At 59.2% G+C, this 25,809-nt stretch overlaps 1 protein-coding gene and 1 long non-coding RNA gene across 9 annotated transcripts in view; one reads left to right on the top strand and one right to left on the bottom strand.

Annotated features, from left to right (window-relative positions):
* HDAC5 (histone deacetylase 5) overlaps positions 1-25,809 on the bottom strand; it is a 41,493-nt gene that overhangs the window by 8,113 nt on the left and 7,571 nt on the right. For 5 of the 8 annotated variants that reach the window (XR_014821077.1, XR_002337097.2, XR_014821079.1 and 2 more), the window contains exons 3-14: positions 19,759-19,833; positions 7,196-7,455; positions 6,959-7,103; positions 6,733-6,847; positions 6,064-6,194; positions 5,781-5,927; positions 5,562-5,674; positions 5,141-5,272; positions 4,684-4,906; positions 2,604-2,815; positions 1,846-2,121; positions 684-849 (exon numbers count right to left, since the gene is read on the bottom strand). Coding sequence is in view for 3 of the 8 variants with exons in the window: in XM_021066891.2 (XP_020922550.2) it covers positions 684-849; positions 1,846-2,121; positions 2,604-2,815; positions 4,684-4,906; positions 5,141-5,272; positions 5,562-5,674; positions 5,781-5,927; positions 6,064-6,194; positions 6,733-6,847; positions 6,959-7,103; positions 7,196-7,455; positions 19,759-19,833 (1,995 nt within the window). In the remaining 5 variants the exon portion in view is untranslated. Of the gene's footprint in view, positions 1-683; positions 850-1,845; positions 2,122-2,603; positions 2,816-4,683; positions 4,907-5,140; positions 5,273-5,561; positions 5,675-5,780; positions 5,928-6,063; positions 6,195-6,732; positions 6,848-6,958; positions 7,104-7,195; positions 7,456-19,758; positions 20,110-25,809 lie in introns of those variants that run through there. The other 3 variants (XR_002337098.2, XM_021066892.2, XM_084984280.1) reach the window with 2 other exon arrangements.
* LOC146398092 (uncharacterized) lies at positions 20,486-25,277 on the top strand. The gene is made up of 5 exons (XR_014821131.1): positions 20,486-20,652; positions 21,003-21,236; positions 22,539-23,915; positions 24,397-24,527; positions 24,632-25,277. It is a non-coding gene; the product is annotated as an uncharacterized LOC146398092 (long non-coding RNA).

The following is a 25,809-nucleotide window of genomic DNA, read 5'->3' as shown; positions in this document are numbered from 1 at the left end:
CCTGTGTGCTGCCTCTACTTCCCCTCATGCCACACTGCTGAGATGGGACCATCCTCAGGCAGCTATGCCCCTTTGGAGCACAGCACAGGGCAGCTTCACATGACAGAGCCCCTTGGAATGGTCTACGGCCGCACCTCACTCTTTTTTTTTTTTCAGGGCCGCACCTGCAGCATATGGAGGTTCCCAGGCTAGGGGTCCAATCGGAGCGACAGCTGCCGGCCTATACCACAGCCACAGCAACGCAGGATCCAAGCTGCCTACACCGCAGCTCAGGGCCACACCGGATCCTTAACCAGCTGAGTGGGGCCAGGGATAGAACCCACATCCTCATGGACGCTGTTCAGATTCGTTACCACTGAGCCACAGTGGGAACCCCCGAGGCCTCATTCTTGACCTCAGTGGTGGGAGTTGGGGGCCCTGAAAAAGATGCTGCCCCAGCAGGTAGGGACACTCACCATCCTCTCTGCAAGGCAGAGGCTGCCACCATTACCAGAGACGGCTGCGGTGCGCAGGGAGAGAGTGAGGGCTGCTTTTCCCTCCCTTCAGGGTGCTGTGAGGGGCCCTGGCAATGCCTACAGGGCAGGGGCCATGTCTTATCTCTTCACGATGCCCCCAAGGCTGGGTGCCAAGCACAGGCCCCTGGCACATGATGGAAGGACAGCTATGGGGCCGGGGTAGCTCACCTGTGGTGAAGAGGTGCTTGGTGGGCTGGTCTGGGGGGCTCTTCATGCCCCCTGGGGCAGCAGGTGAGGACTGGGTGCGGCCCAGGGCCTGGTGGGGCACAGTGGCCAGGCTGAGGGGTGCCTGGTACACCTGCAGCGGCTGCAGCTGCTGGGCATCTGCAAACACCTGGGAAGGAGGAGAGTGGGATGGAGCCTGCGTGAGGCTTTAGCCTGAGATGGAAGCGAGGACAGGCGCCCTGGGGCCTCTGGAGGCACCCAAGCCAGCCCTTCTCTTCCCGATCTCCTTCCCCCACCTCCTCCCTCCCGGGCCTGGAGACGCTCCAGCCTTCAGCCTTCGCCATCGCCATCTCCATCTCTGACGAGACGGGGAGGGATGGGGGGATGCGATGAGTCACGGGTACCGGAGCAGCATTGAGGTAAGCGGCTGGGAGGGACGGGGGCGTGGGAGGGGGTGGGATGAGTCAGGCCCGGAGGGCTCAGCTGTGTCCGCAATGAATGGAGTGCATGCCAGGCGCCGGGGCAGACTGTAGTAACAGTGGGGGCGTGTGTGTACACACGCGCACACATGCACGCAGAGACCGACGCACAACCGGCCCTACCCAGGCAGAATATACAGAGACCATGCGCACATGTGCACGCACGCGCACACACACACACACACACACACACACACACACACACAGAGGCGGGGCAACCACAGACTCTGGGAGGGGCTGGCAGATGGGGGCACAGATAACTGAGACGGATACAGGCGGCTCCCTCCCTCCCATGGCCCCTGTCTCCTTCCTGCTCCCCTTCTGCTCTCTTCGTAAGGCTGCCTCTGCTCAGCCTGGACTGCAGACTGGCGAGAGCAAAGGAAAAAGGTGGAAAGATGGCAAGGGAGTTACCACTGTGGTGCAGTGGGTTAAGAATCCAACTGCAGCAGTTCAGGTCGCTGCAGAGGCACGGGTTCAATCCCCAGCCCAGCACAGTGGGTTAAAGGATCTGGCATTGCCACATCTGCAGCGTAGGTGGAAGCTGGGGCTCAGATCCCATCCCTGCCCCTTCCGGGAACGTCCATATGTCACAGGTATGGTTATGAAAGTAAAAAATTAAAATAAAATTAAAAAAAAAAGACAGACAGACAGCAGGGAGGATGAAGGGTGGAGGGCAGAGGGGGTACCTTTTTGTAACCAGCACTGGACTCCTCCAAGTCGGGGCCCTCCTCAGCACCACTCTCGCCCGCCTCATCCTTGACCTGGATACAATCCTCCTCCTCCTCCTCCTCTTCCTCCTCCTCCAGGTCTTCCTGCGTGCTCTCGCTCTCCGTGGAGCCTTCTCGGGGGATGGTCAGGGTTCCCTCCCCCAGCAAGGCCTCCTGCTGCTCCGTCAGCTCCTCCTCTGTCTCCTCCGGGTGGGTGGTGGGCTGCCGGGGCAGCTCCCCAGTCTTGGTGAGGATCTGGGAGCAGGGCGAGAGGCACATCAGCTGGGAGGGGGCTCGGCTGTGCAGCCAATGGCCAGGAGAGTCTATCCTTCCCTCCTCCCTCCCCGGCAGCTGCCCAACCTATACAGGGCTTAGATGTGAATTAGAAAAGGCAAGGCTGGAGGTCCCGCTGGGGCACAATGGGATCGGCAGCATCTTGGGAGGGCTGGGATGCAGGTGCGATCCCCAGCCTGGCACAGTAGGTTAAAGGTCCAGCGTAGCCGCAGCTTCAGCTTAGATGGCACCTTCGGCTCAGATCTGATCCCTGGCTCAGGAACTCCATATGCCGCAGGGTGGCCAAAAAAATGAAAGAAAAGGAAAGAGAAAGGCAAGCTGGCTCCTCTGATGCAGCCCGGGAAATGGCCCGGGGTGTCCTCCCTGCTCCCGTGCTGCCAGCCTGGTACCCTCCTATCTCCTGCCCCCAGCTCAGCCCTGGACATTTGCTTCTCCCGGCTCACCTTGCCCAGCTGCAGCTGTTGCTGCTTCTGCTTCTCCAGGAACTGCTGGTGCTGCTGCTGCATGACCAGCTGCTGCAGGGCCTGGGGGCTCTGGGGCAGCGGCGAGGACTGAGTGCGGCTCAGGGGCCGGTGCCTTGGGAGCTTGCCCACCGTCCGCATGCTGGTGGCCACGCGTTCACCCGTCACCAGCGGGGACTGCCCGTGGAGTGGCACTGTGGGGGGGGGAGTAACCCTCACTGTCAGGGCATCAGGCTCCCCCCTCCCACCCCCAGATGCTCCCTCACCTAGAACGCATCCACCTACATACTCAGGAGAAAACTAGGAGGGGCCTGGGGAATGCTGCCCCCAAACCTGGATCTCCCTCTTCCTCCCCGCAATCAAACAGTCTTACAGCTCAGAGCCACTGCCTCCAGCCAGCCTTCCTGGATTCACCATTCTCTCCTTTTGATTCAGTTACTACTGCACAGATAGTCTCAGGCCCTCTGTGAGAGTGAACAAGGACTAGTGCTCTCTCCAACTGCAAGACACCTCCCTGACCATGGACTTGGCTCTGCCTGGCTGGGAAGGATCACGTGTCTTTTAAGCAGGACCTCTTTGCATACCACCAGCTACTCATAGACTGACTGTCCAAAGCTGTGCTGGCCAATCCCACAGCTGCCAGCCACATGTGACCATTGAGCGCATGAAGTGTGGCCTAAGCTGAGATGGGCTCCAGTGTGAAATACACACTGGATTTTGAAGTAAAATATTTCATTGCCGTTTTTATTCATTATATGTTCCAATCATAATATCCTAGATATACTGAGTTCAGTATATCTAAATTAAAATTAATTTCACCTGTTTCTTTTTATTTATTCATTTATTCTTTGGCCACACCTGTGGCATATGGAAGTTCCCAGGCCAAGGACCCAATCCGAGTGGCAGCTTCGACCTATGCCCCAGCTGCAGCAACACCAGATCCCTAATACATTGCGTCAGGCCAAGGATCGAACTGGTGCTCCCATAAAGACAATGCCAGATCACTTATCCACTGCACCACAGCAGGAACTCCTCTTTTTACACCTTTAAATATGGCTACTAGGCCACTTTAAGTACATATGTGAGAGTTCCCGCTGTGGCACAACAGGATTGGTGGCGTCTTGGAAGCACTGGGAAGCAGGTTCAATCTCCCACCCAGTACAGCCGGTTAAGGATCTGGCGTTGCCGCAACTGCAGCTCGGATCTGATCCCTGGCCCAGGAACCCCATATGCCTCGGGGCGGCCTAAAATAGGGTGGGGGGGAAGCACACGTACAGGAGTTCCCATCGTGGCACAGCAGAAACAAATCCGACTAGGAACCATGAGGCTGCAGGTTCAATCCCTGGCCTTGATCAGTGGGTTAAGGATCTGGCATTGCCATGAGCTATGGTGTAGGTCGCAGACACAGCTCAGTTCCAGCATGGCTGCGGCTGTAGCTCCACTTGGACCCCTAGCCTGGGAACCTCCATATGCCACAGATGCAGCCATAAAAAGAAAAAAAGCCCAAAAAAAGGTACATCGGAGTTCCTGTCGTGGCTCAGTGGTTAACGAACCCGACTAGGAACCATGAGGTTGTGGGTTCGGTCCCTGCCCTTGCTCAGTGGGTTAACAATCCGGTGTGGCCGTGAGCTGTGGTATAGGTTGCAGACACGGCTCGGATCCCGCGTTGCTGTGGCTCTGGCGTAAGCCGGTGGCTACAGCTCCGATTGGACCCCTAGCCTGGGAACCTCCACATGCCGCGGGAGCGGCCCAAGAAATGGCAAAAAGACAAAAAAAAAAAAAAAAAAAGGCACATATACAGCTTGTGTTGTGTTTCTCCTGGACAGCACTGCCCTGGAACGCGAGCTCCATTCCAATACAGACATAGGAACAAGGTCCAGCAGGCTGTCGCTACTCAATACTGTCTGCAGGAAGGGCAAGAAATCAATGATGCCACCGAGGGGAGCTGTGACAGGGCTGGAGGGTATCCCTGGCTACTTCTCCCTGAAGGCTGGTCCCACCTTGAGCCCCCCAGAAGGGGGGGCCCCACACCCTCTCCTTGCACAGCCAGCTGCCCACTCACCCGCGATGAGGGTGCTCTGCTGCCGGGCCTGCTCCAGCAGCAGCACGTGCTGCAGCAGGGAGGCATGCCCGTGGGGGCTCGTGTCGCCCTCCAGTGCCACGCCCAGCAGGCAGCCAGGGATGGAGGATGTGCTCATGAACTTGCCCGTCAGTGCGCCACCCTGCCGCAGGGACTGGAGGGCCTGCCTCTCGGCCTCCTGCTGCGTTGACAGCTTCGGGGAGGCCTGCGGGTGGGGAGGGGAGATGGAGATGAGGGAAGAGTTTATGCCGCCCCTAGTCCTGCCAGCTTTGGACCAGCGCCCCTCCCCTACTCTCCGCCCTCGCCCCCACCACCAAGCTCCGAGGAGGGCCATCTGAGCTCCATGGGGACCTTGGGAAGACAAAAGCCCCAGCTGGGGGCATCCAGGACCAAAGATGTCAACACCAGAGGGAGGATAGGGTATGTGCCCCGCACTTACGGTGAGGTGCGAGTTGGTGACAGTGACCGTGGCCTGCAGCCCTAGGGAGATGTTGGGCAGAGAGGGAGACGTGTAGAGGCTGAACTGGTTGGGGGAGCTGTCCAGAGGGAGGGCCCGGTGCTGGGGGAGCATCTGGGGAGCAGTTGGGAGAGACAGGCATGAGAGCAGGCAAAGGGGGGCCACCTGGGGCTGAGGCCAAGGGCTCTGAATGGCACTCCGCTTCCCGGACCAAGCCCCACCTGGGGGGCACTGAGAGATCAGAGCCATGAGACCCATGGGACAAATCCCACTTTGGGGCAACAGGTCCCTCCAGCCTGTCCACTTGGGCAGAGAGCTCCCTCGTGGGCACTCTTAGCAAGACAGACCAGATGGGACAGAAAGGAGCTGTGGCCCACCCGCCCAGCCCCTGGCAGGCCTGTACCTCGGTGGGGATGTTGGGGACTGAGCCCGTAAAGCCATTCTCGGCGATGGTGCTGTGCGAGCTGTTGGGAGAGCTGGGGCCGGAGCCTGGCGCACTGTTACACACGGATGACACTACGGGACAAGTGGCTGTCACCTGGGCCTGCTTGGAGCCATACCCACCGCCGCCCCCCCAATTCCCCGGCCCCCCTCCCAACAGGAACAGGAGAGGAGCCCTTACCCCCAGGCCCGGCACCCGTGATCTCAACAGCTCTCTTCTTAAAGGTGCTAATGACAGTGCCATCCTTGCGACGCAGGAGGGGACTGCTTCTCCGCTCGGCCACCTTCTGCTTTAGCCTCGAACGTACTTTCAAGTTGGGTTCAGAGGCTGGAGAGAAGACAACCGGGGCTCAGGCCCATGCGCACAAACAGACACACCTGCATTCTGGCCCCTCCACATTCCCAGACCCCCAAGCCCACCCCCCAGGAGCCTTATTCTGGGAGACCAGGCTGCACGCACTCACCTGTTTTGCGGAGGGGGAAGTCATCGCGGCTGTCGTAGGGCCCAAGCAAAGGCAGCTTGTAGGAGGGAGGCGTCCCGGGGGGGCCGCTCTGGGGAGGGGAACTCTGGTCCAAAGAAGCATGGTGGGCTCCCCTGCCCGGTGCAGGAAGGGAAAGGAAACAGATCTAGGTTATCACCCAGCCTGCTGGACCTGCCACCTAGCAATCTACATTTTTTTTTTTTTTTTTGTCTTTTTAGGGCCACACCCAGAAGTTCCCAGACTAGGGGTCAAATAAGAGCTGCAGCTGCCGGCCTACACCACAGCCACGGCAATGGGGGATCTGAGCCGAATCTGCAACGTATGCCGCAGCTCACAGCAATGCCAGATCCTCAACCCACTGAATGAGGTCAAGGATGGAACCCGCATCCTCATGGATACTAGTCGGATTAATCCACTGAGCCACAACGGGAACACCGCCATCTACATTTATGAAGCATCCACAGCATCTGGGGATAGGAAGTGGATCCCGGAGAGGGAAGCGACAAGAGAAACCAGGGGTGGAAGTCTCATCTCCCAGGAGAGATTGCAGGGCCCCCATGTGGCTTCGGGCCAGGAGCCCCCTGCCACCCTACAGCCAGGCAGCCCCTGGGCAGAGCGTGTCTTTGATCCCTGACTGCCGAGAGCCATTACCAGCATTTGGGATGCTGCGGGAGGGAATGGTTGAGGCCGCCTGGTGTGGGCTCCTTTGACTTCGACAGGAGGAATTCCTGGAGCCTCAGCTTCACCTCAGTGCTGGCGATGGCACCTGCAGGACAGGGCACAGCTGACCTGGGAGGTCGCAGCCAGGACCCCCACAACCGGGGCTGCCCGGGTGGGGTGGGAGTCCAGGCCAGCCCCAGGAGGCCCTAGGCCTTACTCTCTTTGCTCTTCTCCTTGTTTCGCAGGATGAGCAGCTGCTGCTCCAGCCGCTGCTTCTCCAGCTCCTCCTGCCGTTGCTGCTCCCGCTGCCGCTGCTGCTCCAGCTCCTGCTGCCTCTTGGCTGCCAGCATCTCCTGCTGCTGCTGCAGGGGTGCAGGGGGGAGGGAGGCAGGGTGAGCCAGGTCCGGGCGGGGGTCGGACGTCTGGGTGGCCCCCCCGCGCCCCCCTCGCTCACCTTGAGGTGCTTCTGCAGCTGGACCTCATGCTGCCGGGTCAGGTGGTCGTGCTGTTTCTGGAACTCAGCGAACAGGAGCTGCTTCTGCAGCTGCTGCTGCTGCTTGAGCGCCAGGAGCTCCTGCTGGAGTTGCTGCTCCCGCAGCGCGGGGTCCACGGGGCCTGCCAGAGCACCCCGAAGCTCCACGGGGCTGGGGCTGCCTCCTCCCCCGCCCCCCATGGAGCTGGGCATGGCTCCTGGCAGCACCGGCTTCACCTCCACTGCAGGAGAAGAGACAGGAAGGGGGTCAGCAGGCCAATCCCAGACCCCACCAGGCCTGGCAGCCTTGCCTGGGGCTCAGAAAGCTACCAGGCAGGACTATTAGACCCAAAGAGGATTGGGGGGGGTAGCCAAATCCCTCTGCTCCCTGGATGACACCTTCTGCCTTCATTAAATGAGCTGGAAGGCATGTACTTCGATAAGAAAATGGGCAAAAGCAAAGCAGGGTACCTGGAAGGTTGCGAGGGCTCCAGACACAATATTGTCACTGACCATTAAGGCCACCGGGCATTTTACGAGACTGACTTTATTGATAAGGAAACCTAGCAGAGGGGTTTAAGTAACATGACCAAAGACCAGCAGACAGGTGATCAAGGAATGAAGATGTCAATCCAAATCCTTTGCTTCTAAAGCAAAAGGTGCTTCCTCCCCCACCTCTCAACCCCACACCCTTCCGGCCAAGAAGTCTACACAAGAGGAGAAACTGAGGCACAATGGTGGGTTCTAGAAATGATGGAGCTGGCAACCAGGGCTCTCGGTAAGCCCAGGATAGGTCTGTGGGGACCCTCTGGCCATGCCCATCTGCTGCCCTTTTCTCTGCCCCACACCCAGCTGGGGCAGATGGGGCGGGAGGGTGAGGCTCTGGGAAGAGGGGGCGGGGCGGGAGCAGGAGGCCGCAGGACCAGGGGGGTGCGGGGCTGCACCCGACCAGGGGCAGGAGGGGGCTGGGAGTCAGACTTGCTTCCTTTGCTGGATTATCTCCTTTCAACAGTTTTATTGTAATTACCCTGAAAATGCCGCTATATATAGAGCGAGCCAAACAGCAGCTGTGCCTGGGGGGAGGGGGAAGGAGAGAGAGAATGGGCGGGCGGCGCGGGGAGGAGGTGGGAGGAGGAGAAGGCAGGAAAGGAAAGGGAATCAGACAGGAAGAAGGGCAGTGGCAGGGGGCGGGGGCTGGCGCTGCGGCCAGATCCCAGGGAGAACCCGCTGGGAAGGGGAAAGTGGGGGAGGGACCGGCCGGGGCCCAAGACCAAGACCCGGACGCGCAGGGTCCGGGCCTCCAGGCAGACAATGGGCCGAGGGGTCCCCGGGAGGGGCAAGGGTTCCAGTGGGCCAATGGGAAGGACAGGTCTCGACCTCTTGATCCCTGTACACTGTCCTCCGGTCACTGAATGTCACTCCCCACCCCTGCCCTGTGGTTGCCAGGGCAACAGGGCAAACACCACGCCAGCGGGGAGCCCCAAGCCCAGCCCACACTCCACGAAGCCTCCCGACACCAGCAGGAAAGGGAAGGCAGGCTACCCACGGCCCAGGAAGGAGGAAGTGAGAGAGGCAGGGCCCAGCCGGCTTGTTTCTCTTCCATTTCTTTTCCCAAAGACATGGCTCACATTCCCCACTCTGGCCCAGGGAGGCCACGGGTAGCGGAGAAGACTTTCCGAGGGCAGGGAGGCCCTCTCCAGCCCAGGCCTGGAGAAGGAAAGACCCTGCTATCCTGAGGGCTGCCATCGTCTCTGCGGCCTCGGCCTCATGAGCAGGCCTGTGCCCAGGCCCCCACCGCCACCCCTTATCAGGAGTGGAGAGGGAGCTGGGAGGAGGTGCTAAGGGCTGAGCTCGGAAAGGCTCCCACACCCATTGCAGTCTATGAGCTCGGATCTCCTCAGGGAGCCTGCAGAATGAGCGTCACCAAAGCAAGGGCAAAGCCTGCCGAAGGCCAAGGCCGTGCTACCTTCATGGCTGAACTTGGGCCCCGGGACCCCCGGAGCTGGGAGTGGGAGGTGGCCTGAGTGTAACATGGCACCCCACCCCCAGCCCTTCTCCCCCCAGCACCGCCAAGCACATTCCTCTGTGGTCTGCCCGCCAGCCACACTGACGACTCTGCGGCCACAATGCCAGAGCCACATCTGCAGGAGTGGCCAGATGTGGCCAGGAGGGTGGGGTTACACACACACACACACACACACACACACACACACACACACAGAGGCTCACTCGCTTTCCCTCCCAACCCAGAACCAGGAGGAAAGGCCCTTGGAAACTGCAGGGGGCCCTCCTAGAAGTGGCCGGCCCTTTGCAGGGTGCAAAAGCAGGGTGGCAGCAAGGAGCCAGCAGCCAGCCTCAGGTATCCCCGGCCCTGGAAATGCTCAGCAAGGCCCCATGCTGCTAGAGAGTTATCCGTTCCTCGGCAAGGCTGGCTTGGCCCGTGGCACTCAGATCGCTCAGCCAAGAGGTGGACAGGCTTCAACCTGCTGCTCCCGGCAGTGCTGGGGCTGCGGGAGCCGGATGCCAGCCCGCCCGCCCAGGGAAGGGCAGGGGTCCAAGCACTCCTGGCTCCCAGCAGATAACCCTGCTTGGGCTGGAACTCCCGCCAGCCACGCTGGCTTCCCTTGCAGGAGCCCTGCAGAGAGGGCACGGGCTCCGGCAAGGGGACTCTCCTACCAGGGCTCCTGCACAGCCGCCACCGCCGCAGCCAAGATGCTAGGTCCTGCGCTGCAGTGGGAGCTGCAGCCCCATTGGTATGCAGGTGGTGGGGCGGCCAGCGGGCTCCGCCACACAGCCTTGTTCCCACACAAGCAGGAAGCACAGGCGACTCGAGAATATTAATCTGCAGGCCCCATGGGGCCTGGAAAGGATGCAGCACCCCATGGGGGAGCCAGGTAGTAACCTGGCTCCATCCCAGATGGAAGGAGCCGTGGCTGGGCAGCTAGAGTCACGGCAAGGGGGGAGAGAGGCACAGAGCCCCCCAAATGAGGTTTTCTGGGCACAAAACCTAGAGTCCGGCTAACCGTGCCGCCCGTTGAGGATCTGTGCCCTCTGCCAGACTGGCATGAGCAGGGCAGATGGCAGTGGCTGCCATGAGATTCAGGCACCTGGAAGGGGAGATGGGTGTGTCCTGATAGGAGGAGACTCTTGACCGCCGCCTGGTGGCCTGAGGAAGAGGGGAGGACCTCCGGAAAGGGACGAAAGGAGGCGGAGGGCGCTGGTGCCTAAGAGGACAGGCTGGAGAGTCTGGCAAGGACAGGCTAGGGGAGGGTCACATGGGAGGCACAGCTCTGGGTGGTCCCCCTACCCCGTGGCTGCAGGATGTCAGAGAGGAAGGCAGCACCTGAAGCAGGGACCTCCTGCAGAGGGAGACAGAAGGGCCCAGGTCTGCCAGCTCCATGCTCCACTTCTTCCGGGGACTCTGACCCTGCCTCCTGGGAGAGCGGGCCTTAGGGACAAGCAGCAACAGCCCTCCTGTCCTCTGGCCCCCGGGAGGACTAACCATCACTGCCTCCGCAGAGAAGCCCCAGCCCAGGCAGCTGGGAGACAGCCATCAGCATGTCCCCGCACATCCAGGCTCTAGCTTAGAGGGGTACAATGCGGACAGGAGTCTTTCTTGTCTGGAAGGCTTTCAGTGAGAAGAGATTCCAGTTCCCCAGGCAGACTTGGTTTTGGTTCTTGACTCTGCCAATCAGTAAGCTGTGTGACCTTGGGCAACTTACTTGCCTTCTCTGAAATTCCATTTCCTCACTTATTTTTATTATTATTATTATTATTTTTTTTTTTTTTTGCTTTTTTGGGGCCCCACCAGCGGTATACGGAGGTTCCCAGGCTAGGGGTCCAACCGGAGCTATAGCTGCCAGCCTACGCCACAGCCACAGCAACGCGGGATCCAGGGGTCCAACCGGAGCTATAGCTGCCAGCCTACGCCACAGCTCAGGGCAACGCCAGATCCTTAACCCACTGAGTGAGGCCAGGGATAGAAGTCGCAACCTCACGGTTCCTAGTTGGATTCATTTCTGCTGTGTCGCAGTGGGAACTCCTAGTTTCCTCTCTTAAAGGCACAACTGAGCAGGTACAACTGAGCAGCAACAGCCACATCCTAGTGACATTTCCTTCCCATGAGCTGGGCTTCCGACCTCTCCAGGAACCCCATCAGCCCAGTGGGGGCTCCACAGCAGATTCTTTGGGTAGCACAGCTTGGCTCCTCGGAGGTGGGGCGGGTGTCGATGCAGGTTCTGACAGGGTAACCTCTGGGATGACTGCCAGCACAGGCTTAGATTAAAAAGAGAGTGTCCAGGAAAAGGGACACTCCCCTGGAGCAGCCAAGGGATTCTAGGACACGAGGGACAGGTTTTAGCAGCACCTTTGGGAAAAGGGTTCAAAATAAAAAACAGATCTGGCTGCCCAAAAGCAAGGTCAAGCCTTCCTCCTGCTCTGAACACCTAAGCCATGCCCCAGGTCCCAGCCTGCTCTTGGAGAAGTCACCAACTCCAAAACCCCTGTGACCCGAACTCTAGCAGCAAGGAAATGGCACTTGGGATTCCCCTGAAGATGCCCGGAGGGAGGGGACACCAGTGTGTGGACCCACCCAGCAGACCTAAAACACTTAACATTTGGCTCTCAAAAGACCCTGCTCCTGGAGTTCCTGTCGAGGCTCAGTGGAAACGAATCTGACTAGCATCCATGAGGACACAGGTTCAATCCCTGGCCTTGCTCAATGGGTTAAGGATCCGGCATTGCCTTGAGCTGTGCTGTAGGTTGCAGACGCGGCTCAGATCCTGAGTTGCTGTGGCTGTGGCATAGGCTGGCAGCTACAGCTCCGATTCGACTCCTAGACTGGGAACCTCCACATGCCACTGGTGGGGCCCCAAAAAGATAAAAAAAAAAAAAAAAAGAAAAGAAAAGAAAGACCCTGCTCCTGGAAGCCACTGAACGGGCCGGGGGTGGGGGGCACCAGGGTACTGAGAGTGTAAGGGAGGGGTGCATTAAGTGGTTTGGAATGTCTACACAGGATGCAAGTGAGGCCTCCGCAGATAAACCCTGGGTCTGAAGAACTTCTCTCAGAAAAGAGGGGAGAGGGAGAAAGGGACCTTTGAGATGAACTGTTTCAGCTGCCACCTAACACAGATGAGGAAACCAAGGCTCCACGGCTGCTGTGCGGAGGACGCCACCACGTACGGGGCAGGGGCTCAAACCCAGGGGTTCTGACTCTCGGCTCAGGGGGGCTCCCTCTGAACACTGATCGCGTAGCACCCACTCCAGTGCAGGGCGTCCCAGGGGCTGAGTGAGGGCTGGCCCTGGACATCTGGCCCCTCCGGAGAGCAAAGGGCCAGCTACCCACCCTCCCGGGACGCGCCTTCCACCAGCACCCAGGCCCCCGGGAGCTCCTCTGGGGAGTCAGCGGCTTCCCTAAAGGTCTGATGACTTTGTTCCATCGTCCCGTCCCTCCGGAGAACGGGAAAAGGCTCTGGCCCTTTCCTGGCCTGGAGGGATTTTGGAGGGAGGCAGGGAACAGTTTCACACTCCTCCCCCTGCCGCCGCTGACCCCTCCCCACAAGGACGGTTTCCCATGATCTATTTCTGTGCTCTTACGTGACTAGGGAGGCCAATTTAGGCTCAACAGGTTCTACCACAATTCAGACGGCGTTTCCACATGGGCGGGCTGGGGGTGACTCTCTCCCAGCAATTTTCACAACTCTTCATGCACCTCGAGCGCACACACTTCCCGTAATGGTTAAGAGCCAGGGCTCTGAAGTAAGAGAACGCCTGGGTTCAAGTCAAGCTTCACCACTTCCGAGAGCAAGGCCCTGAGCCCCACCCTGTGCCCCGCGTGGGCATCCGTGAAATGGGCACAAGGATGGCGCCTGCCTCCCAGAGCTGTCGGCGCTCGGGAGAGATAACACACGCAGTGGAGCTTGGCACAGAGCCTGGGAAAACCTCGGGAGGTATGAGTCGAAGCTATTCATGCCTCCTGACATCCTTGTGTGTGTCCTGGACCCTGTCGGCAGTCACTGAAGCCTATGGACCACTTCTCAGAATGTTCCTTAAGTGTGTAAAATACAATACTCAGAATCACATTCAGGGTCAGTTCACAGACGGCCTGAATTCTTTTTTTTTTTTTTTTTTTTTTTAGCTTTTTAGGGCCACGCCCATGGCATATGGACGTTCCCAGGCTAGGGGTCGAATTGGAGCTGCAGCTGCTGGACTACACCACAGCCACAGCAACGCAGAGCCACATCTGTGACCTACGCTGCGGTTTGCGGCAACACCAGATCCTTAACCTACTGAGAGAGGCCAGGGATGGAATCCACATCCTCACGGATACTAGAAGGGTTTGTAATGTGCTGAGCCACCACGGGAACGCCCCCTCTGTCCCTTAAAAGCATTACTTAACACAGATGAGCACGGGTTTTGGTACCTGCTCTTGGGACCCCAGCTCCCAGCAGAAAGTCTTCCCAGGAGTGCCCGCTGTGGAACAGGGGGTTAGGGATTTGTCATGGCTGCAGCTGTGGCATAGGTCAAAGCTGTGGCTCAGAGTGAATACCTGGCCCAGGAACTTCCACATGCCACAGGTATGCCCCACACACACACCAAAAAAAAATCTCTCTGGGTTTCTGTGCCTTCGGCAGGTGACACCTCTCTCCCTAGTGCTATTTCACATCCTCCTGGGGCCAGGCCTCAGGAGACCCTAAGCCCATCTTTTCACAAGACAGAAGCAATGCGAAACTGACTTGAAAGACTCTTAGAACGTCACTGAAGGAAGGGCCCGCAGATCAGCGACTCAACTCCCCCAGCTGATAGAGGAGGAAAGTGAGGCCAGAGGTGGAAGAAATTTGTCCCAGGTACTGTGGAAAGGAGAGGGAGGAGCTGGGGCTTAATCTTAGGTCTTGTGGCTCTCGCCTCCCACTAAAAAACAGGGGCAATCTTGAAGGCTGCTCCTGATTTAATGAGAGATGGAGCAGGAAGCCAAACTCTGCATAAAGGATCCAAGGATCTAGACAGGGCACCTGGTCTAGAACACCAGAGGCCAGGAGTGCGGGCGCAAGGGGCCAAGTGAACGGAACCCCCAGAGTCCTCGAGGGAGACCGTGCCTCTGAAGGACCTTAGGCTGAAAGGCTGCAGGGTCCTGATGGGGGGCACAAAGCATCTCTCACCAGGGAAGATGGAGTTGTCACTGCTCCCGGGCCGCTCTCTGCAGAAGCAGACTCACTTCCTGCAGCCCAGCCATTTTCAGGAAATACTGGGCACTAAACTAGAGGCGATTAAAAAGGCACACTGGGAGTTCCCATTATGGCTCAGCAGGTTACAGACGCGACTGGAATCCATGAGGATGTGGGGTCGATCCCTGGCCTCACTCAGTGGATCAAGGATCCAGCATTGCTGTGACCTGTGGTGTAGGCCGCAGACATAGCTCGCAGACACAGCTCGGATCTGGTGCTCCGGTGGCTGTGGCGTAGGCCAGCAGCTGTAGCTCCTATTTGACCCCTCGCCTGGGAACTTCCATACGCCACAGGTGTGGCCCGAAAAGGCAAAAAAATAAATAAAGTAAAAAAGACACACTGACCATTCTAAGCCTGCTGCTGTTGCTGGGACTGTTGGCCCTACACCTGGGGTGGACAGCGGGGACCCCAGGGCAGATGCTCTGCCTCCACTCCCCATGCACAACCCAGCCCTGAGCATCCAGCAGGGAGCCCTGTCCACCTGGCCACTTGCCATAATCCCCTTTTCCCGGGTAGGGTTTTGACACCTGCTCCAAGCCTCTCAAGACAACCCCCTTCTCCAGACTGCCAGGCTGCTGGGAGATGGATCTGACTCTGGTTGGGGCAATAGCCTCCCTCCCTCTGCAGTAGGCCCTTCTCTCAGGAGTCCCAAAACCCACTGAGGCCTTCTAGGAAGATTGGCGACACCCACTGGCAAGATGCTAGGCCCCAGGGCCCCTGCCCACAGAGCCCTCACTCCAAGTATGGGCTGAGCTACTCCCATCAGAATCATCTGAGATGCTGACTCCTGGGCTGCCCTATGGAATCCAAACATTGGGGTCGGGGGGCTGGGGCAAGGCTTGAGAACCTGAATTTTTTTATCTTTTTAGGGCCATACCCACAGCATACGGAAGTTCCCAGGCTAGGGGCTTAATCGGAGCTATAGAAGCCGGCCTACGCCACAGCCACAGCAACATAGGACCTGAGCCACAACTTCGACCTACACCACAGCTCAGGGCAACGCCAGCTCCTTAACCCACTGAGTGAGGCCAGGGATCGAACCCGTGTCCTCATGGATACTAGTCAGGTTCTTAAACCACTGAACCACAAGAGGAACTTGCAGCATTTTAATATATTCCCTTGGAGAGGTCCCTTGTGGCGCAGTGGGTTAAAGATCCGGTATTGTCACGGCAGCTAAGATTGCTGCTAAGGCAGCACAGGTTCAATTCCTGGCCGAGGAGCTTCCACATGCCAAGGGTGCAGCCAAGAGATAAATACGTAAATAAATAAATATCTTTACTATATAGATAGGTTGTAACTGAAAGTTTGAGAACTACTTTCTCACAGTGTCCAGGCCTCCGGCTGGCTGTACTCATTTCTGCTGCCAACCTGACAGCTGTTACAGCTGTGCTCGTGGACACAGTTAATCTGATTTCCTGTCTGGCAGCTGTGCAGCAGTGAAGGGACAGCTGAGGGTCTCAAAAACAAGAAGAAGGGATGAAGGAGGAGGGGATGGGGGCAGGGAAGGCTATTAGAATGAGACAGGATATTCAGATTTGTTCCTGAGCCTTTCTCTGCCTTGGGCCAAAACCCCTATGGGGAGGAAAAGAGCTGATCAAGTGGTCCCCAGTATTTATAGAAAACAGACCCCTCTCAGAAATGTCAGGAGCCCCCCACCCCCCCAAGGTCAGACTGGTCTCTCTTGTCCAGGAGCACAAACTTTGAAAGCAAGACAGGCCCACCACATCTGGTTGTGCAGGTTGTGTACTGCACAATGGCACCCAACTGAAGGGGCAAGTTGGGAGCTGAAATCTAGTCCATGTCCCAAGGACTAAGCCATGCACTCTGGCAGGAGGATACCGCCACCTGGAAAAAGGGCTGCCTTTTATAAACTTGCACTGGGGAGTTCCCGCTGTGGTGCACTGGAATCGGTGGTGTCTTGGGCGTTCTGGGATGCAGGTTCGATGCCCAGCCTGACACAGTGGGTTAAGGATCCAGCGTTACCGCAGCATCGGCCTAGGTTGCAACTGTGGCTCAGATCTGATCCCTGGCCGGGGAACTCCATATGCCACGAGGCAGCCAAAAAAGGAAAAAAAAAAAAAAACAAACGAACAATAAAAATTTGGACAGGGAAGCTCCTGTGTGGGTTAGCGGTGGCCCTAGACCAAGACCTGAGTCCAAAGCCCTGCTGTCATTTACTGTGCAACCTTAGACAAGTTCTTAACCTCTCTGTTCCTCCTCAATTGCACAGCATAGCTATTAACACCTTCCTATGGGACATAAGGTAAGGAAAGCACCCAATACCCTTGTCATTTAATACATTATAATATTAATTCCCTTCCCACCCCATTCTTGCCCTTCCTACCTTCCCCACACCCGTACACCTCTGCACCCACCAACCTAGCCAAGCGTGGAATGATGTGAAGAATTTGAATACGAACATCCAGGGGAAACCCCAATACCGAAACCAAACCCCATGGCACTTCCCAACATCCACAGCATCCCTTCCTGGCATAAGCGGGATTCACACCCGCCCTCACTGGGGAAAGAAGACTCCTCCTCCACGCCTGCTTTTAACATCCTGCGCGTTGCCCAGGCAGCAGCTCTGCCCAGTTCAGGCCGGAGGGAAGCCCAAGGCCCAGGAGAAGGGAGGCGGGGATCCCCCAGCACTGAATCCTTGGGAATCCCGCACCAGAGTTCACGCTCCTGGGCTCCCTGAGCCTGGACCAAGACTGAATGAGATAGCGGAGCCGGCCATGTGCTGGGCTGCTGCGGAGAAGCCAGGCTGAGACCCCATCCATCAAGAAAGACCTGATAGCACTAGCAGAAGCTGTCATTTGTCCCCCTCCTCAAGCGGAAAGAGCCAAGAATACCCCGCACCCTTCACAGGCTCGCCTGCCAAGACTGTGGCTCGCCCACCAGGGCAACTTACCATATCTGTCTAGTCACCCAGAGGGCCAAGCCCCAGAATAGAGCCCAGGAATCCTGCTGTCAACCCTGGATGCCAGCCCCCTCAAGCAATATTCATTCATCCATGTGCCAGGCACCATGCTAAGTGATGGGGGAATGGCAGTGCCCAAGACAATCCAGAGAGCAAAGGATGCCCCCGAAATAGGGTTCCAAAGATTTGCTGCTGGAGTGGGCAAAGAGTCCAGGGCACACAGCCCCTTTGCCCCAAACCCTCAGGCCGAGGAGGCCTGGTGACACACACTGCCCAAGAAGCGTCCCTGGACACCTGCTTTTTCAGCCACAGGCTTTTGCATCCTGCCTGGAGACTGATCAAGAGATGGGGAGAGGAGGCGTGGGGGGGGGGTGCAGAGGGGGGAACACCAGGCTGCCTGGGCGCTCAGGGCCGTGTTTATCCAGGGTGGATTTTTTTTTAACCCAAAGGTTAAAGCGTTTCTATTTGAAACATCTATTTACATTCCAGAGTCCAAAAAAAAAAAAAAAAAGAAACAAGGCAGCCGAGCTCCAGGCCTATATCTGTCCCCAGTCGCGTCACAGACACAGCATCAGAGCTGCGCACGGGGAACATTCTTAGCCCTCTCCCCGAGCCGCTGAGGTGACTCACGCCTCCCTCCTGCCAGCCTGGACCACGCCATCGCTCAGAAGGCTAGGCAGTGTGCGTGTGTCGGGTGGGAGGGCACGGGGATCCGGAGAGCAGGACTGGCAGGGGGTAGGGACGTGTATGCAAGAAGAGGGAGCCTTAGAGAAGGAATGGGGGTAGCGGGGTTCCAGCCAGCAAGGATTCTGGGCCTAACGTGAAAGAGGATGAGAGGAGGAAACTTCGGGCCAACCACACTGCTTCTGGGAGGCAAAGGACAGGGGGACAGGGCAAGAAGGGTGGATCGACAGGGTATCTGCCAAATGAGGTGGAGCTGCCGTCGAGCAGATGCTTTGCAGTCAGCCCTTTGCTTTCCAAGAGACCACCTGGACTCCCAGCAAGAGGTCAAGCAGGGGAGTCAGCAGGCAGCATCTTTACCTAGAGCCGGGGGTTCAGCTAGATGAGAGCTAGACCAGCCCTCCCGGCTCACGGCTCACACCCCGGCCAGGGGACCTCGGAGAGACTCTGCACTGCTGGCCCTAGGGTTACGCCTCCATCCTGGGGCCTGCGTGGGCACCCTCAGGGCTGGTCCCCAGGATTATGCCCCTACCAGGGGAGGCTACACAGGCATCCCCGCCCAGGCAGATGGGAGGCCTTGTTTGAAGGGTATTCCAGACCTTCCCCAAACCTTCATGCTCTGACACATCCCAGTCCAGCCACAACGTTATCCCTGGACAGCCTGGAGCCAAATCACAGGTACCCAGGCAGACATGCGGCTCCCATCTTCCGATTCAAAGCGTGGGACCCACACCTACGTCTCCAGAGGCAAAGACTCCCCCCCCACACACACACACATCCACACCCCAGTGCCAAGACACTGCCAGGAGGGGCCAAGCGGGCATGGCTCCAGCAGGCCCCTCCTTAAAGGAAGCATCTTGTGGTGCCGGCCTGGTGAGGAGGCTGTGCCAGAAAGGCTTGATGCTGCCAACAGGTTCCTGGGAAGGAGGGTGGGAGTGGCCCAGCTCTGGGGGACCCCACCCCCAGCCACGAGCCAAGAGTCCCTGCTGAGAAGGTGGGAGGACCAGGGAGTCCTCAAGCGTATGAGCCCAAGTGACATTCCTGCATCCTCGTGTTCTGGGAACAAACCAAGGCCCAGGGAAAGGAGAGATATGGGGGAGCCAGGAGCCAAGGCCACCAAGGCCCCCAACATCCCGGCTGCCAGGCTCTGCCTAACTCTACCACGAATGCATCAAGCCTCCTCCCCAGGCGCCCGATTCCCAGGGCACTCCTGATCGGCAACCAGCAGAAATGACGGCACTGGATTCTCTGACCCCAAGAACTCAGCCAGAGGAGTAGGGGGTAGCCTTTATTCTTACAGACACTCCGGCTCTAACTTTTCTTCCTTTGCTCAGACCTGGGGAGCGGGCAGCCTGGAGGCAGGTCAGTGACCCACTTCCTCCCCTCTGACCACAGTGCCAACTAGGCCAGGATCCTCTAGTAATCCACAGCCCCCAGCAGCCCATGCTGACCCTGCTGGAGGCCAGAGGGCCTCGAGGAGCTGCAGCTGAGTGCAGCCGAAGGCACGGTGGGAGGACAGGTTATGGCCCCGGGGGAGAGCAGGGAAGCCCATCTCAGGGAGCACACACCCGCCCCCTGAGAGCGCACATCCTCAACAGAGACCGCCAGAAAGATCTAAGCGGGATCCCATCCGGGGGAGACGCGAGACTCGGAGCCAGATGCTCAGCCTGAGACAAGGGTGCCCCATGGCAGAGGGCAGGCGGGGACACCGAGGCACTTACCTGCCACAGGGATGCCGTGTAGAGGGGTCCGAGGCAGGATTTCCAAGGATGGTTCCCGGCCTTGCATCCCATCTGCTGAGAAACAGGATTCCGTCTCATAGATGGTCTGCAGCATCTGCACGAGCCCCTGAGCCTTGGGCACCAGCAGCATGCCAGGGAGGGGGCCGCCCGAGGCGGGAGTCGGCCCGAGGGAAGGTGGTGGGGCAGGGCCCTCGCTGCTCAGGGGCTCCCTCAGGCCACGGCTGCGCGGGGACCGCGCTGTGGGGAGGAGGTGCCTCGTCCGGCTCCGGCCCTCCCGGTCCTCCCCGCCGCAGGAGGAGCCTGGAGGCCCTGGAGCCACAGGCCCAGCTCCCCTCTAGAGGGCGGGGGGCATCCGACCACCGGCCCTTCCCCGGCTCCCAGGAGCGGGCTATGGCTGAGCACTCCGGGGACAGGAAGGGGAGCCGAGAGGCAGGCGGGCTCTCTGTGTTCCCTCCCAGCCCTGGGTGACAGCTCTGGGCCCGGCTCCCTGCTCCTCCTTCCCGAATGAGCCGCCGGCAGCTGGCAGGAGACTGAAATAGCAGTTGGGGGAGGGCCCTGTCTATAAATAGGTGGAGCATGCTCAGGGAGCCGCCGGCCGGCTGCCAGGAGCCCGGGCCTGGCGGAGGCCCCATGGGGGGGGGGGGGAGGCGCGTTCCGCCCCAGGAGGAAGCGCCAGGCAGGGGGATGGGAAGCGGGGAGGGCCTGCACTCAGGGCCAAGGCCACAGAGCGGGGTGGCCGGAGGCTGGGCTGGGGAAGGGCCCGGGCCGGAATACCCGCGCATCTGGGGACAGCTCTGGCGCGCTGCTCTCGGCAGGCAAATGGCCAGAGACCAAAGAGCCATCCTCCGTCTTCCCTCTCGCCATCCAGAGCAGGTAAAGGACCTGGAAGAGTCTGGGAGAGGGTGGTAGACAGGGCCACCTGGCCTCACCTCGCATCTTCCCTGGAGTCCCTCTAACAGCCGCTGCGAGTGGATTTAACTTCTGCCCCCCCTCGCAGAACTGGGCGGTGCCGCCCGCTCAACCAGCAAGGAGACCCCTGAGCAGCAGCTGAATGGCAGCTCCCTGCTTCCCATTAGGGGTGTTGCCTCCAGAGGCTGCTCAGTTTCCTTCCAGGGGGGTGGGAGACATTTCCTGGGGAGGCCCCGCCCCGCCCAGGGAAGGGGACCCAGGAGCACCTGCGCCTTCTCAGGGCACAGGGAGCTCTTCCCTTCGCAACGTGCCAGGTGCAACGCGAAGAGAAGCACCTGCATCACCTGGTTTATTCCGCACGGTGACCTCAGAAGGTAGGTGCAGATGGGGAAACCAAGGCACGGAGAGATGAAGTCACTCATCCTAGCTCCTGCAGCTGCTTCAATGATAAGGCTGGAATGTCTGAAGTTCAAGTCTGAGCTCGAACTACCACAGTCCACTGCCTCCTGCACAGGGAGCACGCGAAGCTGCCCAGGTTCTGTTAACAGGTACAACAACCCCCAGTACCCAGGTGGGAAGAGACTTGGGTATGGAGCGCCTCTAAAAAGAGTCAAGGGGCTGCCAGCATCCAGCCCTTCCCCACCAGCCCCAGGCCTGGCAGAGCAGCCCTCACTCCTGGGGCCCTGCTGGGACCTCAGGCTAGTGCACCAGGGACCGCCTACCCTGCTCACTGCTGGCCCGTCCCTTCTCCTGAAGTTGTGCCTCCCACTGATACAGAGATCCCACTTGGCCTCCTGACCTCACTGGAGCCTTTTAATAGCCTGGTTATTCCTGGGTTTGTGTCCCCCTCCCCCTTCCTGATGTCACAGTTGCTATTTTGGAGCCCCCTCCTGGCCCCTCCTTGCCCCCAACTCTAGGCATGGAGCCAGGGACACCTGTCCTCTCCCTGGACTGGATGACCTCACCCTCCTGTCAGGAGCCCAGGAGGAGCTGGCCAAGCAAGGACACAGTGGCTATGGCTCCTGCCAGCCAGGGACAGCAAAGGGGCCTCCGGCCCTCAGGTGGAGGGAGCACACAGACAGGGGAAGTGGCAGAGATGGGCTTTCCCAGGCCCCAGGCCGGCAAGATGTATACTGGGGGAGTTGGAGATAAACAGGACCTAAGCAAAGATCTGGAAAACTGGTGATGCAGCAGTGCTTCCCACAGGGGCTGGAATTGGTGGACCTCTCAGCAGAGGTCCAGGGACTCTGTTCCCTACCCTTTGCCCCTGGCCAACCAGCCCCTCCCAAGAGCAAGCGAAGGGAAGGCCGAGGTCCCCTCAGCAGGGTGACAGGCAACAGACTCCAGGGAACCCAGAAAACTGGGGGCAGCAGCCTCTCCCAGCCAGAACTCCACCCATCCACGCTGGGAGCAACCAGAAGGGCTGGCTAGCCCTGTCCTGGCTCTCTCTGCCTGCCCCAGGCACAGGAGAGGACAGGAGGGGAGCCCTGTTCTAGAAAAAAGTGACAATGACTACAATGACTCAAAGCAGTCCCCCCAGAACCTGGAGCCTTCAGAAACCTAAGGGAACAGAACTCCCTGTTTAGGGCAGTTAGGAGCACCCAGGAGGCTGGGCACCCAGAGGTGGCTGGTGCCAGGGGCTCAGGGCAGTTCCCAGCACTGTTCTGACTTCCAGGAACAGCTTGAAGTAGGCAGCGAAGGGTCAGACAGTCAGACAACCCTCAGCCGCGTTCCCCGAACCCTCCAGGGGAACAAGAACGGAGGCCCGGGATGGGGACAAGTTCTTCTGAGATTCAAGGGCTGCAACAAAGTCTTCCTAAAGTCTAACCTCCATCCTTCCTGCTTCACAGCTCCTCTCCTCGTGGTTCACTTCTCTTCTTCATCCCTGCCCAGCAGCTCTCCCACGGGTCACCCACCAAGCCTGGGTTAGGAGCCGGCACAGTCCCCTCCAGAACCACAAAGACCTCGTTCCCCACCCTTGGAGGCTGGGCTTGGGCCTCCTAACCCTCAAAATCTGGAGAAGGGGAACCTAAGGTGGTTCCTCGAGCTCTTGGGGGCTCCAATTTCCTGGGTCCCAAAGGCTGGGATGGGGCCCTGACAAAAAGGGAAAAGGGAGAAAGCAGTCTGCTTTGTGCACCATAAAAAAAAGCCAAGGGCTGACCAGGGTGCACCCCAGAGGGAGCGTGGGGTGCCAGCTGCACCGGAGCCCCAGAGACATCAGGCCGGCCAGCTCCCGCTTCTTTCCTGCCCCTAGAGCCCAGTCATGCTGGACCCCGTCAGCATCACCGGGAGCTGCCATGTGCCAGGCCCCATGCTAGGTGCTGGCTAAACCCTCTTGTTTGAGACCAAGTCCAGGAAAAACGTGAACACCTCCTCTGGCATCTTCCTCACACCCGCAGGGTTGAGCCTGCCTCCTCTGATCCGCCCGGGCTAAGCCATCAACCCCTTTGGGACGACGGCGCAGGGAAGTGGGGCATGGGGCAAATCCCAATCTAGAGTGAGCGCAGAGGTGCGCCAGGGGGCATCTGAGGGGAGAAGGGATGCCAGAGTCCACTGTCCAGAGCCCCACTGTCCAGACCCCCGCCCCACGCCAGCTCTGGCCCACTTTCTCCTCCTCGGGGTGGCTGCCCGCCTTCCCCGGGGGCTCCGAGGCAGAGCCTGAGCCTGAGGCTGGGAGGCAGGACGCCGAGGTTCCTGGCTCCACCCTACGCCTATGCCCCAGTTTCTCTGGTCACCCAGAAAGGAGGGGGCAGCTGGGGAAAGGAAGAGGAGAAAGTGTGCAGCGAGCCGGGGGGCGCAGGCCCGCAGGTGTGGTCAGGAAGCTGGCCTCCCTCCCACGCTGGGGCCAAGGAACCTGGCTGCCGCCACCTGGAGCCCTGTCGCCATCCGCACTGGCTTGCATGGCTGGCCTCCCCCTTGCCCTCTCCTCTGGGCAACGGCACAGAGGACAGGGCAGGGACCAGAGCGGGGCCCAGGTCCCAGAGCAGCTCCTCCAGGCTGACCAGACCGAGCCTGGGCAGGAGGCACATTCTGTCAGCCCTTTAGTCCCACTGAGGGAAGCAGAAATGAGCCACTCCAGCAACATAGAGCCTCGCTCCTTCAGCCCCCTTTTGCCTGATGAGAAGCCAGACACCAGGGAGCGGCCTCCTCGATGGCCTCTGCCTGGGCTCCCAGGACTGCCAAAGAGGCCAATCAGGTCAAGCACTGGCATTCTGCCCAGCCCAGAGGTAAGTGGATCAGCTCCCACTCCCCGGGGAAGACGGGTGAGCCCCAGAAGTAAATCTCTCGAGGAGTTCCCGTTGCGGCTCAGCAGGTTAAGAACCCAACCAGCATCCATGAGGATGCGGGTTCAAGCCCTGGCCTTGCTCGGTGGGTTAAGGATCCGGCACCGCCGTGAACTATGGTGTGGGTCGCAGACGCGGCCCAGATCTGGCGTGGTTGTGGCTCTGGCGTAGGCTGGTGGCTACAGCTCCGATTCGACCCCTAGCCTGGGAACCTCCATATACCTCGGGTGCGGCCGGGGGGGTGCAGACCGGCAGGTGTGGTCAGGAAGCTGATCTCCCTCCCACGCTGACAAAAAAAAAAAAAGAAGCAAGTTTCTCGAAATCTCTACCTGCCACCCCTCACCCAGAATATGCTCGCTTCCTAACTTGTGTGTTTTAAGGGCAGGCATGAGCCATTTTCTATTTTTCTTCTGTTTCCCCATAGGCCAAGCACAGGGTTGGGCCGGTTGGGGATACCCAGCAGGGGCGTGCCAAATAGGAGAGCTCCTGCACTGAGAGAAACTGACGGGCACTGCCCTTCACCCAGGCCTGCTGCTCTGCCTCCTAAGGAAAGAGGTACGAGCTTTCAGGGACTTGGTGGAGGGTGGGAGGCGCTCAGGGGCCGGGGCACCCAGGCCCCGAGGACTAAACATTCTCATCCTTCCCACCTCCACCCCCAGCCCTACGGCCTCCCGGCCTCCCTGAGGCTCCCTCAAGGTGTCTCTGTGGGGAGTGGATACCCACTGCTCCAGCTACAACTCGTGGTTTCATCTGACTTCCGTGGAGTCCAAAGGCATGTGGTTTCTAGACTTCTGCCATGTGCCTGACACTCAGAGCCCCAACCCAGGTGCCACCCCGAGTTCTGGGACTAGCCGATGCTGAGCCCCCAGAAGCGGAAGACTGTGTGACGGTGCAGGGCCAACCCTCTCCCTGGGCCAGAGCCACTGAACCTCCCCAAAGGCCCGGAGCCCCGGGCAAACTCATGGGAAGGGCTCCAGGCGCTGCCTCCAAGCAAAGGGCCCAGCTCTGAGGCCTGACCACCGTCCTAAACCAAGGTTCCTAATCTGGGGGCCCCCCTCTTTCTCCCTCCTTCTGAAGAGGAGAAGAAGGGCATCTCCCCCTGCTGGGGGGAGCTGGAAAGCCAGCCGGGAGGCGTGGCCAAGGCCATAGGGCCCCCACACCCAACCCTGTCCCCCAGCCCTGGCGCAAACAGCTCCAGGGGGACTCAGACCACGTCCATCTGGAAAGGCGTCCCACTGTCAGCTGTCGGAGCTTGATGATCCCAGCCTTTCCCTGAGAGCGAATAAAATTCAAGGTGGGAAAACATCCTTCCTGAGCCACCCACGGATACCTCTGGGCAGCTCCTGTTCCCGTGGCCAGGGATTAGACCCCAGGCCCGCTGTGACTAGAGATGGCTCCGGGACAGGTCAGTATAGTAGCTCAAAGGAACACCGGGCATAACCAACCCTGCGAGGGGGCATGTCCAGCAAAGATGGCCAAGGGACTGATGAGAAGCCACCAGGCCTCTCCTTTCCCTTCATCAGCCCAGCCTCTGAGAAGGAAGCAGGGAGTCAGGGCTTGGCAGCCCCCGCTCCAGCCCCAGAGTCACACCAACCTCTCCACGTCTAACACCTGGCACAGCCCCTGCGTGGGGAAAGAAGGTGAAGCAGAAGCGGAAGGGTCTGAGGTGGAACCACAACCCCAGGAAGGGGCTTATCAGCAAAGCCAACTTGGGGAGTCCCCTTCCTGGCTTGGTGGTGAAAGAACCCGACTAGGATCCATGAGGATGTGGGTTCGATCTCTGGTCTTGCTTAGTGGGTTAAAGATCTGGCGCTACCGTGAGCTGTGGTGTAGGTCA

The sequence above is a fragment of the Sus scrofa genome, chromosome 12, assembly GCF_054392235.1.
Source record: "Sus scrofa isolate SSC_HxYL_T2T_F1_AM1 chromosome 12, Sscrofa_HxYL_maternal_Yorkshire_Landrace_v2.0, whole genome shotgun sequence".
NCBI lineage: Eukaryota > Metazoa > Chordata > Mammalia > Artiodactyla > Suidae > Sus > Sus scrofa.
The sequence above is the reverse complement of the archived record's forward strand: the minus strand, read 5'-3'. Positions and strand labels throughout refer to the sequence as shown.